Source organism: Carettochelys insculpta, chromosome 8 (assembly GCF_033958435.1).
Source record: "Carettochelys insculpta isolate YL-2023 chromosome 8, ASM3395843v1, whole genome shotgun sequence".
Classification (NCBI taxonomy): domain Eukaryota; kingdom Metazoa; phylum Chordata; order Testudines; family Carettochelyidae; genus Carettochelys; species Carettochelys insculpta.
Window position 1 is genome coordinate 14,046,854 of NC_134144.1, and position 17,756 is coordinate 14,064,609.

General features: G+C 42.7%; 1 protein-coding gene across 2 annotated transcripts in view; it reads right to left on the reverse strand.

Annotated features, from left to right (window-relative positions):
- The window catches only part of LOC142017197 (aldehyde oxidase 2-like), an 84,041-nt gene that overhangs the window by 48,084 nt on the left and 18,201 nt on the right, over window positions 1-17,756 (reverse strand). The window contains exons 10-17 of one of the 2 annotated variants that reach the window (XM_075001916.1): window positions 16,861-17,012; window positions 15,912-16,005; window positions 12,981-13,090; window positions 8,069-8,253; window positions 5,580-5,746; window positions 3,574-3,585; window positions 3,272-3,357; window positions 358-527 (exon numbers count right to left, since the gene is read on the reverse strand). In XM_075001916.1, the coding sequence (XP_074858017.1) occupies window positions 358-527; window positions 3,272-3,357; window positions 3,574-3,585; window positions 5,580-5,746; window positions 8,069-8,253; window positions 12,981-13,090; window positions 15,912-16,005; window positions 16,861-17,012 (976 nt within the window). Of the gene's footprint in view, window positions 1-357; window positions 528-3,271; window positions 3,365-3,573; window positions 3,586-5,579; window positions 5,747-8,068; window positions 8,254-12,980; window positions 13,091-15,911; window positions 16,006-16,860; window positions 17,013-17,756 lie in introns of both variants that reach the window. The other variant, XM_075001917.1, reaches the window with a different exon arrangement.

Consider the following 17,756-nt stretch of genomic DNA (forward strand, 5'->3'; position numbering starts at 1 on the left):
ATAGCACAATAACTTATTGAAGACCAGCCCTGCAGACGAACATTCTGGAAATGAGCAACACTCATAGAGGAATCTGTAAAGTGAGGCAGCTATGAGGAAACTTGTCCCAGCTGTACATTTTTCTCCTCCAGACATAAGGCCCTACGTCTAACAGTATTCGTTCCAAAGGCTCCCTCTTTGTGCACAAATTACACTTTTATCCTCTTGGGTTTTTTTTCTGATTTCCTTTTCCACCAGGCCTTATTTCTTCCCTAATCCAATAAAACTGAACATGCTTAATTAGTAGGAACCAAGTCTGTTAAAATTGGGGGATCTATCTATGGATCTCAACCTCTTACATCTCTTTTATTCACTTACACAATCTTTGCATGGGCTCTGGAACTGGTCACCACAGCCAGGAAGAGCTCTTCATCCACAGCACGAATGTCATTGCAATAAACAGCTTCACCAGTGGCATGCTTAACCCCGGATTGGTGCATGATGGGACGTCCTACTGGATCTTGCAGGGACTGTGCTGGGTCTACATCCTGTTTAATCAAAATGTCTTATCCCAGAGCCAAAACACTAATTATAGAATGCTTTATTCACGAATGCCTTCTGAAATACTTTTTCCATGATAAGAGTGTGTCATTAAACACAGTGAAAATTGCTCAGATATTGTGCCTAGGGCATGAATGGGTTACAATCTAAACCCAAAGTTCTATGTGGTCATTTCATTTTTTTGTTTATATTACTGTGTCATCTAGTGGCCCCAGTTGAGATCTGGGCCCCCTTGCGAAGTAATGAGAACAATAAAAGAGCTGGGAATCAACTTCTTCTTAGTCCCAATCTAGTGTCCTACCTATTATACCATGCTGCCTCTTACATGACCCAGGCTCAAGTGGCTATTCTGTACACTTAAATATCTGAGTTATTTCAAACAAGCTAAAAATTAGCAATATCTGGTACATGTTATATGAAAAAAATATTTGAAATCTTATCTGTAGTAAGTGAGCACTTTAACCCAGCTCTGCTTGCGTTCCTGAAAGAACAAGTAAATCTGTGTTCTGGCCTGCATAGATTAGCTTAACAAAACTGGTCTCATTCAGGTTTCTATTAATTACATCTCTGTCCACCTTCCCTTTCGCCATTACAAAGAGAGTCCCGAATTAACAGTCGTGAAAATGTGGCTGCCTTTCATGGCAAACTTAGTAAGTACACAGCTCTGGTGATCTTGGCTTATGAATTGCTAATAATACACTGAGGGAACATTTATAGTTACTAGGAGATCAACTCAGTCAGGGTCAGTCTTCTGGGGTTTGATTTCATGTGCCTAGTGTGAATAGGCAAAACTGAACTACTACGTCTTGACAGTCGATTCTGGCACTCCTCATTATTGCGAGGAGAAAATAAGGTCCCTCTGTGAGGATGGCCAGATAAGTCAATCATAGATATGTCAGTTCCAACTATGCACTCTTGTAGCTGGAACTGGATATCTAGGATCGACTTTCAGAAGTAGTGTAGACCTGAGCATAGAGAGACAAGTTGGATAAGGTAATATCTTTTATTAGACCAACTTCTGTTGGTGAAACAACCTTTTGAACTTTCAGAGGCTACAGCCACACAGAAGTTATTTCAAGATAACAGCTGTTATTATGAAATAACTGTGTGAGCGAGTACATTATGCACATGCTATTTTGAAATAAATTCAAAACTACGGGCACATTATTTTGAATTTTGTAAACTTCATTCCGGGAAGAATAACGTCTATTTCAAAATAGCTATTTTGAAATAGGCATTGTTAAGAGATGGAATAGCACTATTTCGAAATAAGCCATAATGGCATCCAGTGGCACTATTTTGAAATAGGCACTATGGTGGTGTCTACACTTGCATTCCTCTTTCGAAATAAGCTCTCTCAGAATAGCTATTTCAGAATGGCTTATTTTGAAATAATGCTGCTGTGTAGACCTACCCAGAGAGACCTGAAGAAGAATTCTGTATAAATTAAAAGCTTACCTCAACCAGGCTGTCTTTCTTATAGCCTGAGACATAACACTGCTATAACAATATTGAGTTAGATATACTTGTCGTAACCTGAAACAACCCAGCTATGAGGAATGGTGAAAAATTTACTACCAAAATATTTTTCTCTGAAGCACTATTTTTTCAACTCAATGGACAATTTTTCCGGAAATATCAGCTTTTCTCAAAATATTTCAATTTTTCATGAGGAAACTGGAAGCAAATATTTTAAGTTGGGAAAGAGTGCTTGAACTGCAACTTTTTTGGCTGAAAATTGAAAAAAGGATCAGTTTTCAACACTTTTGGTATAATAATTTTTGCTAAATGAAACTTTTAATTCAATTTAGCTTAGTTTAGGCCCTGGGATACCACAGTATGGGGTCTCAGGAGAAAGTCTGGGATACGTAACTTGGCACACCTAAAACTACCTTAACCAAACCAGGACACTCCAATGAGAAGTGGATTGCATCATACAATGAGCCACAAAAATACCCAGAGAGTGCCTACTTCAGTACAGAAAAAAAAACCCAACCAACCCCCCAACTCCACATCTTCAGTTGTCACCTTTTACCCTCCTCCCCATGCTAGAACCCCATAGAGGATATCATTAAACTGTTATGACCCATACTTAATGTGGACCATATCCTTAAAGAAATATTTCCCAACCACCCCTCTTCTGGCCTACAAACAACCTCTCAGCTTCACAAAGCTCAGAGTCAGAACCCCACTCCACATAGACCAGGACCAATGAAGTCAGAGCAGCAACACACCCTGCCAGAACAACATATGCAAAACCTGAAGACATATCTTCACTGCTACAGGAAGTTACTTGCATTGTGCAACTCGAAAGCTTAGCTCTTTCACCAATAAAGGGCCTGTACTCAGCCACCTTGTCTCACTCATGGGCCAGCAGGGCTACAACACTACTGCAAATAACTTGAAAAGATACAGAGTCAATGCAGTGTTTTTGCAGCTGAGTTGAACCCAGTATATGAGAGACACAGGTGGGGTGAGGTAATATCCTTTATTGAGCTAACTTCTGTTGGTGGAAGACACCTCTTTCAAGCTTCACAGAGTTCTTCTTCAGGTCTTGGACAGGTACTCATAGTTATCACAGCTAAATACAACATGACATAAATACAAGGAAACAATGCAGTAAGTGGAGAGTTGGGATTTAAGACCAGAAGGTATAGCCCTCATTAAGGACAGCATGTGGCAGTCAGAAATCACAGCTGGCAGACTTTGCTATGAAAGTAACCTCACTGACCTCATATGTTTGCACACCCTGGGGTGTTTCACAGTGAAATGCTCCTAGGGCACTCATGTTCTTCTTTGATAGGTCAGGATACTTTGCTGGGTACTGCAAGGAAGGCAATTTAACAACACTTCTGTCATATCATTGCTTTTAACGTTAAATTTTCCATTTACTGATTTTTAGAAACATAAATGTTAAAAAAGCAGAGATTTCCAGTTTGCTCCCACAGCTCAAACACCAGCACTGATGGGGAAGGGCACCATTTTGGGGGACAACAGGGGAAACAGCTGTGCACATAGGGATGTTACTTGTACTTCTTCCCGTTCCTCTGACTTTCAGGCTGTTTCTACACATGCCACTTTCTCAGAAAGTGGCATGCTAATAAACGGCCCAACATATGTTAATAAGGCATGGATGTAAATTCCTCGCACTTCATTAGCATAAGGTCACATGATTTGGAATCCGGAAAAAGCTCTTCCAGACTCCAAAACAGCATGTAGAAGCGTGGCCCCAGGGGGTCTTCCTGAAGGAAGTCCTTCTTCCAGAGGCCCCTTCTTCTGGTTATGTGAAATAGTTGTGAGCTGTAATAGAATACAAATGAGAGTTACAAACATTCCATTCTGCTACTGATTTCCTTGCCATAGCAGACACCTTTTAAAGTGGTGGAGCGTTTACACAGGATGTAACATTATGGTCAATGTTTAATGTAAGCTGGTCACCTGAGATCAAAACTCCCACTCTATCCCACAGCACTTGGATGGCAGTCCATTGTCAGGATGGGGGTGTGGGGGGCTGTTGGTAAAAAGTGACAGTCAGATTTGAAACTGGCTAATTGGAAACAAGTATAATGTCAAACATCCACACCTACAGCGGAACTGCTGAAGGGTGTGAACTCGCATCAGTAATCCCTTGGTGGGATGTGGAACCCATATCTGTGAGATGAGGAGCATGGTTCTCCTGCCATGAAGGGTGAAAGCCTGGCTCTGCAACCTTCTTCATAACAAAAAATAACTCTCTCAGGCCTAGTTGAGTCCTTCCAGGTATTTGGGATCGTATCATAAGAAGGCAAGGAGACTAGGGAATATGGACTGACAATGCACTCTGGGTACATATCAGGCTGGAATTAAATCTTATGGGTTAATTGGAGTTACTTTCTGATCTTTAAAAACAACGAGAAGTCTTCTGGCACCTTATAGGCTAACAGACATATTGTCACAGCAACGAAGGGTCCTGTGGCACCTTATAGACTAACAGAAAAGTTTTCTGTTACTCTATAAGGTGCACAGGACCCTTTGTTGCTGTTACAGATGCAGACTAACACAGCTACCCCTCCGATACTAGACATATTGTCAGTATAGTAAATATATCTGTTAGTCTATAAGGTGCCGTTGTTTCTGTGGAAACAGACTAACATGGCTGCCTCTCTGATACTTCTGATCTTTGAACCCTGGAGGTCTGTACTCTTGCTGTATGGCAGCCAGAAAGCAGCCAGGGACTACACTGTTGTACCCTACTGCACCACTGCTCTGGCTTTCTTCCTGGATAGCCTGATGTAGCCATGTAACTGTTGGCAATTTCAGACCATTTCTCCATGTTATGTGCTCTGCTTAGGCTATTCAGTATTTAAAAAAATTCACCCCCCCCCACTCAAAGAAACAGCATTTATAAATGTAAACACACTGCCATAGCCCTAACATTGTTACAGCTAAAGGTAGTCCATCATCAGGCAATGAAAAGTTCAGTACTTCCTTTAAAACAGGGGTCAGCAACCTTTCAGAGGCAGATTGCGGATGTTAGACCTTTTGGCCTCTATGCACAGTTTGAGTGGTGGTGATCCTTTTTAAAGACACTAATAGTCCTACTTACAACAGCTTCATGAATAAATAATTAAGAGGCAGAGCTTTACCATTTAGATGGTGATTGGTAGTATTAGCTGGTCTTTTGTTAATCCACAGGTGTCATGGTTTCGAGCAAGCTCCTGGCTGAATGGCAGAGGAGGGGAGGGGCTGAGCTCCTGCCTCATGTGCTGACGAAAATTGGCTTGCATGCCACTCTTGGCATGTTTGCCAGGGAGTTGCTGAACTCTGCCTTAGAACATGTTAAATTCTAACTCTGAACAGGTATTTTAGCCTGGCAGGGCTCCTTAACATGGTAGAGTAACCTGAGTGCAGGCAAAAGTTGGGTAAGTTTTATTCAGTAAAGGATGTATCACTCCAGCCATCCATTTAGCTTGCAGCCATTGCCATAAGATCTGAGCACTTGGCAACAAACAGTGGGAATTGCCTTTCTAAGAAAAAGAACAAACACAGAGAGAAACCACTTACCATTTTATTTAACCCATGTAACACTTCCAGGTAGAACTTGAAAAGGAAGCTGACAAGCAGAGTTCTTCTGTATTCCACCTTCCCACCTGGAGCTGAGGGGGGGAGAGAAATTTCTCCAAGCACCAGTTTGCAAGCGTCATCCAGCAACTGCTCATTCCACTGCCTGGTGGAGAAAAAGCAATGTACACACGTACTTATAACACTAAACTGCAGCCAAAGACAAAATGTTAGATAATATAAAGGTTAACTCATCTGGATCTGATGTTGCAGTTCTTTTGCATCTTTTGATTTCAGTGGGAATCATGTGCAAGTAAAGACGGCAACAATCAAGCCTTAATAAAGTGATCACTGAGGGTAAGTCTACACTACAGTAAAATACCCTTGGTTAGCCTGTGTCAGTGGACTGAAGTTCAGACTGTTGAGCTGTAAGACTGTTGTGTAGACATTCAGACTTAGTCTGGAGCCAGGGCTCTGGGATCCTCCCCATCACCATCATTTTACAACCTGCAGTCTGAACCCTGTAAACATGAGTAAACTGACATGATCCAAGCATGGGTGTTTTATTGCAGTGTAAATAGCTTTATTTATTTCCAACTAATTAGTGACTGTTTATATCAGGTATATTAGGAGTACAGCTGGTTGAAATTTTGCATTCCACTTTTCCCCCATGAAGCTTAAACCCTTATTAGAAAATGGACATTATCATCAAAATATTCAGATATCCTCTACATTTTTCAATTTTTGGAAAATTTTTAATGGAAATTTACTCTGACCATTGTTTTAAATTTATTAATTGGTAATTTTTCTGCATTGCCAATTTTAATCAGTTTACACTCACAGTATTTTTTTCACTTTCATTTCACTTTTAAAACTGAAATAGTCATTTAAAAATTATATTACAGAAAAGAAATATAGTGATTTAAAAAAGGAACAGAAAATGTGTAAAGCAAAACAAAGTATGATCAGCTAATCAAGGCTGATTTCAAAATCCAACCGAATAACAAGTTAAAAATTATGAGAAGTCCTGTGGGACCTTATTGATGAACAGATACATTGGAGCATAATGTTTCATGGACAAAGACCCATTTTGTCAGATGCATGATCTTTGCCCATGAAAACGTATGCTCCAGTATAACTGTTAGTCTATAAGGTACCACAGGACTTCTTGTTGTTTTTGTGGTTGCAGACTAACATGGCTATCCCTCTGATACCTATCACCAAGCTGAAAATTACCATGATTATTTTATTCTAATTTTTCAACCTAGTGGATGTTAATGTTGATCACTTATCCCTTTCTTCATAGTGATGCTCTACAGTATTTATAGGTACACACTACTATAATTATATAGAAAAATGGAGTCTTCCAGTTTTAAATAAGATCATTTATTTTCTTTGAAACCTGGTTGTGTTAGATTCACCGCTGTTGAGACAGTTACATATTAGTTGCACCCATGTTGCCTGCTATGATAGCAAACTCCTTTCTTGGCAAAGTGCGTTCCATTGGGAGAAGGGAATTTTATCTTTGAGTTGGAGCTCCACAGGAGGACCTCTGGATGAGATTTCCAGGGGATCATTTGTATTACTGCAGAGCACCTTGGATATCCCACTCTGTTGTTCTCACTGCCCACTTTCTGGACAGTGGGTACTGTCGGTGAGATGTGTAACAGCTGCGATCTCTACATTTGAGCACCTATTAGCATAATTTGGTAGAGCCAAGAGTTTATAGAGCTCATGTCATGGCTCCTTCCCCACTCTAGCAAGACAAATGCAGAAGTGGGGGCCAGCAAAAGTACCTCCAAAACCTTATCTACCAGGTTTTGGTATAAACTTCCCCCCAAAATCCTAAAAAACCCTTAGATTTTGGGGATAAAGTTCGCTGCCACCACCCAAGTAATAATAAGGAAACCAAGGAGAGACTACTTGGGAAATCTCAGCCCCAAAAGTAAAAAAAACTAGGACACAAACATTAACCAATACCAGATTAATAAAAAAGAAAAAGAGAGAACTTTTATTATTACAACAATATTCATGGTGCAAGCCTAATGACTAGATGGAAGAGTCACAAAGTAAAACACATGGGGAGTCTCCACCATGGGCCTAGAACTTAGTTACAAGGAGAGTAAAAGAACATTTCTAAAAAGTGCACAGACATCAGATCCCACTTCCCAAACCATAAAACAATAAAGCCTAATGGATTTATCTAAACTTTACCCTATTTACAGAAGATTGGAGGGCCTGTTCTTGGAGGGAGATATTCTGTGTTTGTCTCCCTTGTGGCTGGAAAGAAGAAGAAAGACCAGAGGACAGAAAAGGGAGGAACCAAAAAATTCCTTTGTCCCAGTTTGAAATTCTTACCTACATTCCTATAGGCCAACCCCACCTGGCTAAGGCGGTTAACTCTTTTATGCCCAGGCTGCTGGCTAACCCTCATGATCATGACAGCTCACTATATGTGCCGTTGGAGATGTGCTAAATCAGACAGTACCTCCCTATGAGTCTCTGACAGGATTTCCTGGCACTGACTGTGGTAGGGCCAATGCCTCCATATAAAATATTCAGGTCCATAATGATGTCGGTGTTTGGTTTGAAAAGGACTCTCATTCCAGAATTCACAACTGATAAAGCATTTTTCCGGCGCTCGGCTTGTCGGAATGCTGACACAAAGTCATCCTGATCAAAAGAAGGCAAAGAGAAATTCTATCACTGGCAGAAACTGACACTCTTTCAAGCCTTAATTAATCACAAGTGACCCAAGGAAAGAAAATGGACATTCTGCTCAAATTATACAATGATTTAGTTAAGTTTTTACATTTCTTCCACCCAAATACTGATTAGCAATGGTCCTACATGTCCTGGAGGATATGCTTGCAACAAGCCTACTGATAGACTGCCGCGACAAACTAAAGATTTCAACAATGGTTCAATGTGTTTTCAGAAGCCCCCACTCTAAAGTGCTGGACAATCAGTGTCTGCACAAGTCATTTCCAATGCTTGCTTCCAGCACAAAGCCAGGTGGCAGTGTTGTGCCAATGGACCTGATTTAGCTGACTGGTTTTTAACGAGATTTCTGTATTTCATGCCACAGTGCCAGAGATTAAAGAAGGAGCTGCTGGTCAGAGCCAATACTGAATTTTTCAGAAGCCCAACTCCGATTTGGTTGGAAGCCATTTCCACTTGCTCTAAAATAACATACTAGCTTGTTCCATACTCAGCCTGAGGAAATCAGCCTTCTTCACTGGTCTGCATACTGGTGATTTAACTGGGGCCTGCCAGACCTAAACCCATGGTGCTGATGAGCCAAAGCTCTGCGTTTGGGGGCTGTAACAATTCACGTTCTCTGTGGATCCCCACTGCATTAAAGAAACTCCACATGAAGTGTAGGTTTAAAATATACCCCTTCCAGAGCCAGAGGTGGGCCCTGCCCAAACCCTCAAGATCTGAATAATTCTAGCAGTTTGCGCTGTTCAAAATCTAGGTCCAAAGTGTAAATCCACTGCTATCAGTGTTTGATGGGACTCAGACCCATCTCAGTCTCTGGTGCCCACATGAAATATGAGTCTCATGATTACACGGTCAGATGTGAGCCCTTCTGCAGTTGGAAGATTTTCTCAGCATGTTTCATGCCCACACATATCACCTGGGAAAAATTCACCTTGAGTTGCCAGAAACCAGAAAAAAACAACAAGAGATGTATATAAACAAGAGTGAGAATATGAGCTACAAAAATGCACGAGTGCCTTCCCCCACATGCTAGCACACTCTTTGCTTTCTTGAAAATAATCTGATAACCCACTCTCTATAAGTAGCTCCTTTGTTGGTGAATGACCCATTGATTTCAATGGGGCTGTTCAAGACATAGGGTTCTATCCCCCCGAGGAAGTCTAGTCAAATGAGGTCTCCCATCCATGGCCATAGAGCCATTTTCTGTAGGGAGGCTGATGAAATTCACCATGCTACCAGCATTATTACTGACTGACTGATTTAGCTGTCAGGTCTGAGTGATCATTTCAGTCAGCTGGCAGGTTAAGCTCCAATGTCTCCATTCCATGAGAATGGTTCTCTCTGTGTTTTCTGTGTGAACAGAGTGTGCCTCCCCTGCACTAGCTAAGACAGGGTTAAACACACATTGTCGACAGTGGAAGCGCTGCCTCCCAGGTGCCATAGCATACAAAAGGAGGAAGCCCAGGTCATTTTGTGTGGGAGGCCAGAGAGGAAGGGCCTGTGTTAGGAGCGCCACTGGAGAACTGGCTATGGCCCCTGCCTACAAAACCTGAAGGCTCCTGGTGTCAGCTTGGACCCCTGAAAGCAAAGGAGTCTCTGGAAGTGACCAGTGCTTCTACCCCAGAAAGTGCAAAGCCTCAGGGACTGCTTCACCAATGACAACTGTAGGAAGTAACCCGGGGGGTTGACAGAGTGGTATTTCTCCACCGGGTAAACTCAGCATGTTTCAATGGGATTCCAGGCTGAGTCAGTTGTGAACTACTCTGTCACAAGTAGGTGGGCCCAGATCCCCTTTATCTGGGCTGCCAAACTTATTGGCTGGTGCTTTCACCTGACTCCGGATACTGACTGCTAGGCCTTGCTTCCTCTTATGAGAGAGCTGCCCTAGTTGGCTCTGCTTGCTATCCCAGGCCGACCACCCTGATTGACTCTGGTGGTTAGGCCACGCTGCCCCAGTTGCTGGAGCAATCATGCTTAGGCCCTGAAGTTGTGGGGTGTATGATCAGCAAACTGACCTGGTGGCAGTTTCTTCACATCCACTACCCTCTTTTGGGGGCTGGAGGGTGCACACACCACCACAACATGGTATAATTTCTAGGAAGAACTAAAGTTTGACTTTTGAAATCTTTTCCTCCTTGCTTTGGATGGACCTGGTTTATATTCCTCTTCAAAATTCTCCTCCACTTCATTCATCTCCAACCATAATCAGTGCTAGGATTCTGAATATCTGACTAGAAGTGCTGCTGATTTACCAGATTCAGTGGAGAGTGCAGACAATGAATTTATAGAGTCTGGTGCTTTTTTAAACAAGAAATCTGCCTGGGTCAGCCTTTAACTCAGCTCTTATATTACATTCCTCAGTGCTGACATTCTCACTTCACCATGCTTCAAAGGACAGCTGTTTTTGGGCAGATGGTGAAGTGACACTGTGGCCTGTGTATTAGTTTTGCTCAAAAAAGGATTTAGTCTCATAAAAGTTTAGTGCTTAGCCTCTATAAAATGCCTACAAGTTGCTGCACACATTAATCTCACATGTAACGTCTGTATTCCATGCTATAAGAAAATATGTAAGTAATGCTTTACAAGTGTAAAAATGTTTTCTCTGAATTTGTGAACCTGGGCATGGGCTGCTTCACCCATCCAGAAGAAATATCAAAATCAGATGGACCAACAAAGAACTTCAAAATGAAAGGATTGGTTAATGGCCGTATGGCACCTGGGAAATGCTACCTGCAAGTAAACTTCTCTGTATCTGGAAGCTTAAAGAAGGAAAGAATGCAAACATCATGGGAAATTTTTTGATTTTTGGATGTTGCACTCTGACGCGGCTAGTGACACCAAACTGAAGTGCCCCTTGGGCTGCCCTAAAAGACACTTTGAACTGATAGATCACTGTAACTATGAAGATTTGGACGGAAACTTATTTGTGTGTATGTGTTGCTATTGAGTTGGTAAAATCTAATCACAGAACACCCCACTCATTTGGGGTTTCTGTGCTGAGGCAGGCACTTAGCTGGGAGGCACTCAAGACAGCATACCATGTGTCTCCTGGATTTCTCCTTTAAACCTGGAGAGATCCTGTATCGTCAGTACAGGCAGAAACTCACTTGGGCTTTTCTTTGTCTGTTTGAATCGCTGACTCTCACCTTTATCTAGGTTTTTACTATTTTTTCTGCAGTTTTTGCCACATCCACTAGAGGGACATCTGATAACATGACAGTGGCTTATACTGCAGTGTTCCTTCCCCTAATTTGTTAGGGCCAGGTCTGCTGCCCTCACTCATGAGGCATGTCATCACTACCTGGCAGATCAATGTACAGAAATTGATCCAGCGGGCATCCATTTATTGTGTCTAGAATAGTGCTCTACCATGGACTCTGCTACTCCACCAAAATGGGAAGACGTGTAGGTGGAGTGGACAAGAGAGAGTCAGCTGTCAACTTATTGCAGTGAAGATACTGCAGTAATTAGATCTAAGTACATATCTTAAGTTGCATAACTTAGGCTGATGAACTGTGGTTGTGTAAACTAGGCCATGGTTATCTAACTTACTATGAGCATAGTCCTGAAGAAATCAGTGATATCAAAAGGGGTGCAGAGTATAAGATACCAATCAGCAGCAGGGGGCACAATCCAGCCTTTCATTTTGGGGGGATGTGGTACCAGCACTACCTCATCACTGGGCTTAATGGGGTATCCTTTACTGCAGCAGTACTGAGAACAGATTCCTGACATATATTATAGGAGACAGAAATAACGTGAAGAGACCCAGCCACAAAAAATGAGGACAGATGAGTTTCAGCTTGGCAAAATGCAAGCTAGTGTATCTCGGTAGACATAACACTACACCTAGAAAGCAGAGACTTAGGGCTGGTCTTCATAGTCAGGGGCTCTGGAGCAGGGGTTGCCTCAGGCCATGGCCCTTCCTCTTTTTGTGTCTGTAAGGACAAGAGATAACGGACAGGGAGATTTGTGGAGTAAGCAGGGCCTTCAGGCAGAGGGAAGTGAAGGCCTCCAGAGAAAGGGTGTCAGGAGGATAGGGCCACAGTTTGTGGACCAGTCCCCTCGACACGTTTAGGGACCTTCTGCATCTCCTGTTCAGCTCTACAGAATCTTTTTAGTGAAGAAGACCTCGCATCAGCATAGTGCTGTCTACATAGGTTGGTACAAATGTGTTGCTGAGGGGGTGTGGATTTTCCTGATGCTCTCTTGACCCCCACTAACACAGAGCAGGTAGGAAAAGTGACTTAGAAGCAGGGAACCCCTGATGCATGCAGGTCAGTTTCCCCATGTGTGTGCAGGGGAATGTGTGCAGGAGTTAGGGGTGAAAGAAGGATGGGGAGCCTGAGAAGCCCACTGGGGCCAGGGTCAATGGAGAGACACCCTCAGGGGTTAGATGCAATGGGGGTATGTGCTGTACCCCTGTGGACCAAAATATAAATTCAGCAGGGTATTATTCTCTTTAAGGCCAGCCCTGGTAACCACACTGGAGTCAGTGGTACTGCTCATAAGATTGATAGTGTCAGAACATTGGCAGGATCTGTCCACAGGGGACATTGGCACTGAAGTTCTTGCAGTGCACATTGAATGTATTTCTCTTTTGTTCTAAGGCTGTGTAACATTACGTGCAGCACACCTTGCTAAAAGCAATCCATAACAGACCCCAGAGCCCTTACCTTCTTTGAGTATGGGATGAGAACTGAGACTATGACCTCTTTTGGCTTAAGATCTGCATTTTCATGTCTAGCCAGAAACCGATCATTTAAAGGAATCTGTCGTGTTCCATCTGTTAGAAAGAAGTATAGGTGTGAGAGAATGCGGGGAAAGGAAAGTCTGCACTTTCCAGATGTAAATCTCATCTAATCTATGAAAGAAAAGTACATTAGAAAATACATCCAACATTCAGACTCCAATTAGATATCTAGCAATGGTATTGATCCCGCAAAAATTTTCCCATGAGTATTCAAATACAGATTCACAAATCATTCACAATGAGTGATTTCACCAGCTCTAATCTGTGGCATGCCGTGACATTTTTAGCAAGTGTGGTAAGGTTAACCTTGTTCCTGGGCTCTGGGCCTCTATTCAGTCCACTGGCCCCACAGCAAGGATGCTGTTGCCCTTCTTGGGACAAGGGGGTGGGGGATGGTGGCCTGGGGGAAACCCGGGCCCTGTCCCCTCATTCTGGCCCAGGGACCCTGTGTGGCTGCTTGTGGTGGGGAAGGGCTCCCCTTGCCCTGGACGCTGTAGCTCTTCTTCCTGGGCCACTTCCCCAGACGACCCCCTGCCGTACCTCCTCGAGGTAGTGGCAGCAGCAGCAGGTTCCCCCTCCTGGATCAGCTCCCCACATACAATCAGTTCTTTCCAGCCTCACGTTGAATTTCAGGGCTGCCTGGCCAGGGCTCTTGCTGCTGAGAGCTCCCCCCGCCTCCTCTGCTGTTCCTAGAAACACTCCTTTTGCTTCTCTCCACTCACCTCCTGTGCTCTCCTCAATCATCCTCTCCTCCCACTGGGCAAAGGGTTTTTTAAAAGCAGTCTTAAGTGAGACCTGCTGGCCCCAGTTGACCCAGGGCAGCTTCCTGCCCAGCTGCTCCCACTCCGTTTGTTTGCCAGTTCAATACAGCCCTGCTTTTCCCCGGCCTTACCCTGTCACACATGGTACACAACAACTTTTTAGATGACCAATGAAAACTTTTATTTATTAAAATTGTAACACATCTATTAACGAACCAAACAAATTTGCTAGCTCTGGCCTACCACAAATAATTCAACTGTGCATTGTAATGCCGTGTGTATTCTATTCTACATTTGCTGTTTGAGTTTGCCCTGACTTGGTCTATGTTGTAGAACAGCACTTTTGAGGAAATAGTAGGTAACAGTGATCACTGTGATCTACTGCCGCATGTATTTTATATTCTTTTTGTTCCTCTGCACTTTTGTTCTACCATTAATGAGATCTTCATGATTCCAAATTGAGTGTTATGCAGCAAACACAGGCTTTGACAAAGAAATATTGTTTTGAAAGGCAATAGCTGGTGAGAGAGTAACGGAACAGAACAGGAAACCAAATGAAAGCAAAGCATATTATAAAAAGCAAAATTTCAAGGATAGACATAAAACAGGAAAAGGTTCAGGCACACCATTCAAGTGAAAACAGTAGGGGGGGCATCTTGTTTTTAAATATCTTAAATAAAGTTATTGTTTTAGAAAGCAGTAACATTTCAAATACACTAATTATACATGTACATTGGCAATTTTAGTGTACCTATAATTTTTCTATATAGTGATCAATGAATTACTATTATCTCCTATACATGAGTTTAATGGATGCTGACTGACTTCAGCTTATCTTCCTTTCTTCCTGCACCATGTGCCTTGTGTATTCAATTACATACATGTGTGTCTTATGTTCTACAAAATGGGGTCCGCCGGGCAGTGCATGTGAGGTCACGCTGTCAGGAGGACACTGTTTTGTTGAACAAAATGGTATCCTTCAGGCTTGTCTGAACAAAGGGCTGCATTGTTTTTTGTGGCATGCAATGTACACATTGCATCCATAAATTGCTTGCCCTGATCTAAACTAAAGTTTTCCACTTTCATCAAAATCAAGGGAGTGTGGTCAGCCCATTTGAGGATCTGGTCATATACTGAAAACTCTCCAGGGTAGGGACTATTGTCTTTGCCGTCAGTTAACTCCCATACACTTTGGTTCTATAGAGATCATAAATGTTACAGTAAAAGCTTTGTTATCTGTCACTTTAATATGAGGAAAACTTGGTTAACTGGAATCCGCCATAGACAGCAATACATTTCTCCCCTAGCCCCCCACCTCAGTTAACTAGAAAACTTGGGATAGCTCTACAGTATCATTTTCCAGCATTTGTTTGATGGACCCAAGGCAGAAGAGGAGCAGTAAATTAGAGTACTGTATACAGTGAGCGTTAAAAGGTGTAGTCTTAAATAAGGTTATTTCATTTCTCAAACTTTTTTTTCATTTAGTGAAAAAGCTTCCATAACAGGCACCCCCGTTCACTCACACATGCCAGATTACAAAGTTTGAACTATAATAACAAGGCAGAAATTATCTGACTTCATGAAGTGATGAGCAAAAGAATTATCCTGCAACATCTTTGGTTCAAAGTTGCTGCTCATTAAGGTCACAATTTTCAAAGTGGCCATTGATCTCAGGTGCTAGCATGAAATACTTTGGGTTTGATTTTCAGAGATGCTTACCCCATATCCCGCACATAATCCAGGGGCATCAGTAGGAGTGGCAGGTTCTCAAAATGTATGAAAATGAGACATATTTCCTCAGACTGGGTGAGAGCCAATGGGACCATTTAACAAACTATAGGATAAAGGGGGCCAGTCTGGCCTTTGCAGAGGAGTTCCACCACAAGTTCATGGCACAGCCAGTTTTGGTTTTTTTTGGACCTTGAAGCACTTTTTACCAGTTGCAGTCACAGGAAAGCACCAGAATAATCTTGTCCTATGTCTACCAATGTGAAGAAAACAAGCAAAGCTACCCATCCCTTGTACTGCTAATTGTGTTCTACAGTGAGGGTTGCAGGTCAGGCTCATATGTAAAGAGAGATGCTGAATCTTACCTTTTGATGCCAGATTGAGGAGAGAGCGGCCAACCGCTAGGACAGGGTTCAGATCCCAAGTTGAACCTCTACCTGCAATATGTCCCCCTATGGACTTTAAGACACAAAGAAGTTATTTTAATTGTTATCTTGACATTGAGCATCCATGCAGTAAGGTGACAAGTACATCACTGCTTATTTGGTAAATTCAGCTGTTATTTGTGCATTTTAGTAGTAGCTGACACACATACCAACTTCCTGCTTTCCTGGTGGTGCCCAACCCCCATTCTGCCCCAGTCCTGTTCCCACTCCAATCCTTCTCCCAACACCCCACCTCTGTCCCACCTCTTCTCAAGTGTGCTCAGTCCACATTCCACCCTCTCCCCGCAGAGCTTCTTGAACACTGAGGAACAGATGATCCTGGCAGGCAAGAGGTGCTAGGAGTCAGGTGGAGGAGTTGATTGACAGGTCACCAGCAGGCAGGAGGTGCTGGGTATAGGGTGGAGTTGGCTGCCAGTGGGTGCTAAGCACCCATTAATTTCTTTCTGTAGGTACTCCAACCCTGGAGTACTCATGGAGTTTGTACTTATGGTCAGAGGTGCCCTGTGAAAGGCCCTGGATGGCCATGTACTTATACCCCATCTTAGAGGGACAAAGATAGCCTCATACATATTCAGTCCTTGGCTACTTTGTTGATAAGAGTACCAATTACAATGATGTGGAGACCTGTGCATTGTCAATGGCAGAAAGCTCCAGTTTATGTCTGGTAAGGTATTGGATGGTAATGCCTTTTAGACATTACCAGCATGGACTGGATTTGAACTGGTTGCCTTTGGGAAGATTCTGAGATGCTGGCCAAGCTCCAAAGCCAGACAGCTCTCCCCAAAACATATTCTACAGATTTGTAAATGAAGATCATAGCTATATAGTTTCAGTGCAGGTCTGTGTACAATAATCATTGAAAACCTACAGCCAAACTCCGGATCTGTTCTCCAGCAAGGGTTTTCAGCTGCAGTAAGAGAGCACGGAAAATCTGCGTCTTCTCCTCTGGAAGCTCCGGGACTACCTTCATCAGGGTGTCTCTGAGCTGGGCCAGACAGCAGGCAGCACCTACCACTAGTCCTGAAATCCAATTATTATAAATATGAATTAGGAGCAGCTCACACTTTACTTGATCGCAACTGCACAACCTGACCATGGAAACATTGCTTCTACTGTCAGTTTTCATAAGGTACATCTCACTCACACAAACATACAGGGTGATTTTCTCTGACCTGGACACTGAAGTTGTTATTCAGGCAAATTCCAATGAGGCAAATAGCAGTTTAACTGATACTCCAGAATTTGGCCCCTTGGGCCCGACCCAGAATCCATTTCAGTCAGTGGAAACAATGCCATTCATTTCAATGGATGCTGGGTCAAGCTCTGTTTCAGCAGAGATTTGTAGAGCATTTTAGAAGCTTCCAGTAGTTGTAATGATCCCTCCCTTCACTAAGGGGATCCTCTGTCACCTCTTATCAAGCTCTACAATAAGCAGACAATTGTGAGGATGTGTGTGGTGTAATGATTTACAAATACCTGTATTTCAATTCATCCACCAGTACCAGCTCAGTGTCAGTTCCAGAGCTAAGCAAAATGCGCATAGGGAAATAATTTTTTGTAGCAAAAATCCCTGTTTGTCTGCTTTTTAGGAATAGCTTTGTCCAGTATCTCCAGGAAAAATTGGTACATCACATACTTTTGCTGCATATGCAATTACATGTTACATATATACATGTTATGCCGTGACATAATGGACTAGATCCTCAGCTAAAGTAAATCAGAATTCATGGAACTATGTCAGCTTGGACCAGCTGAGAATCTGGT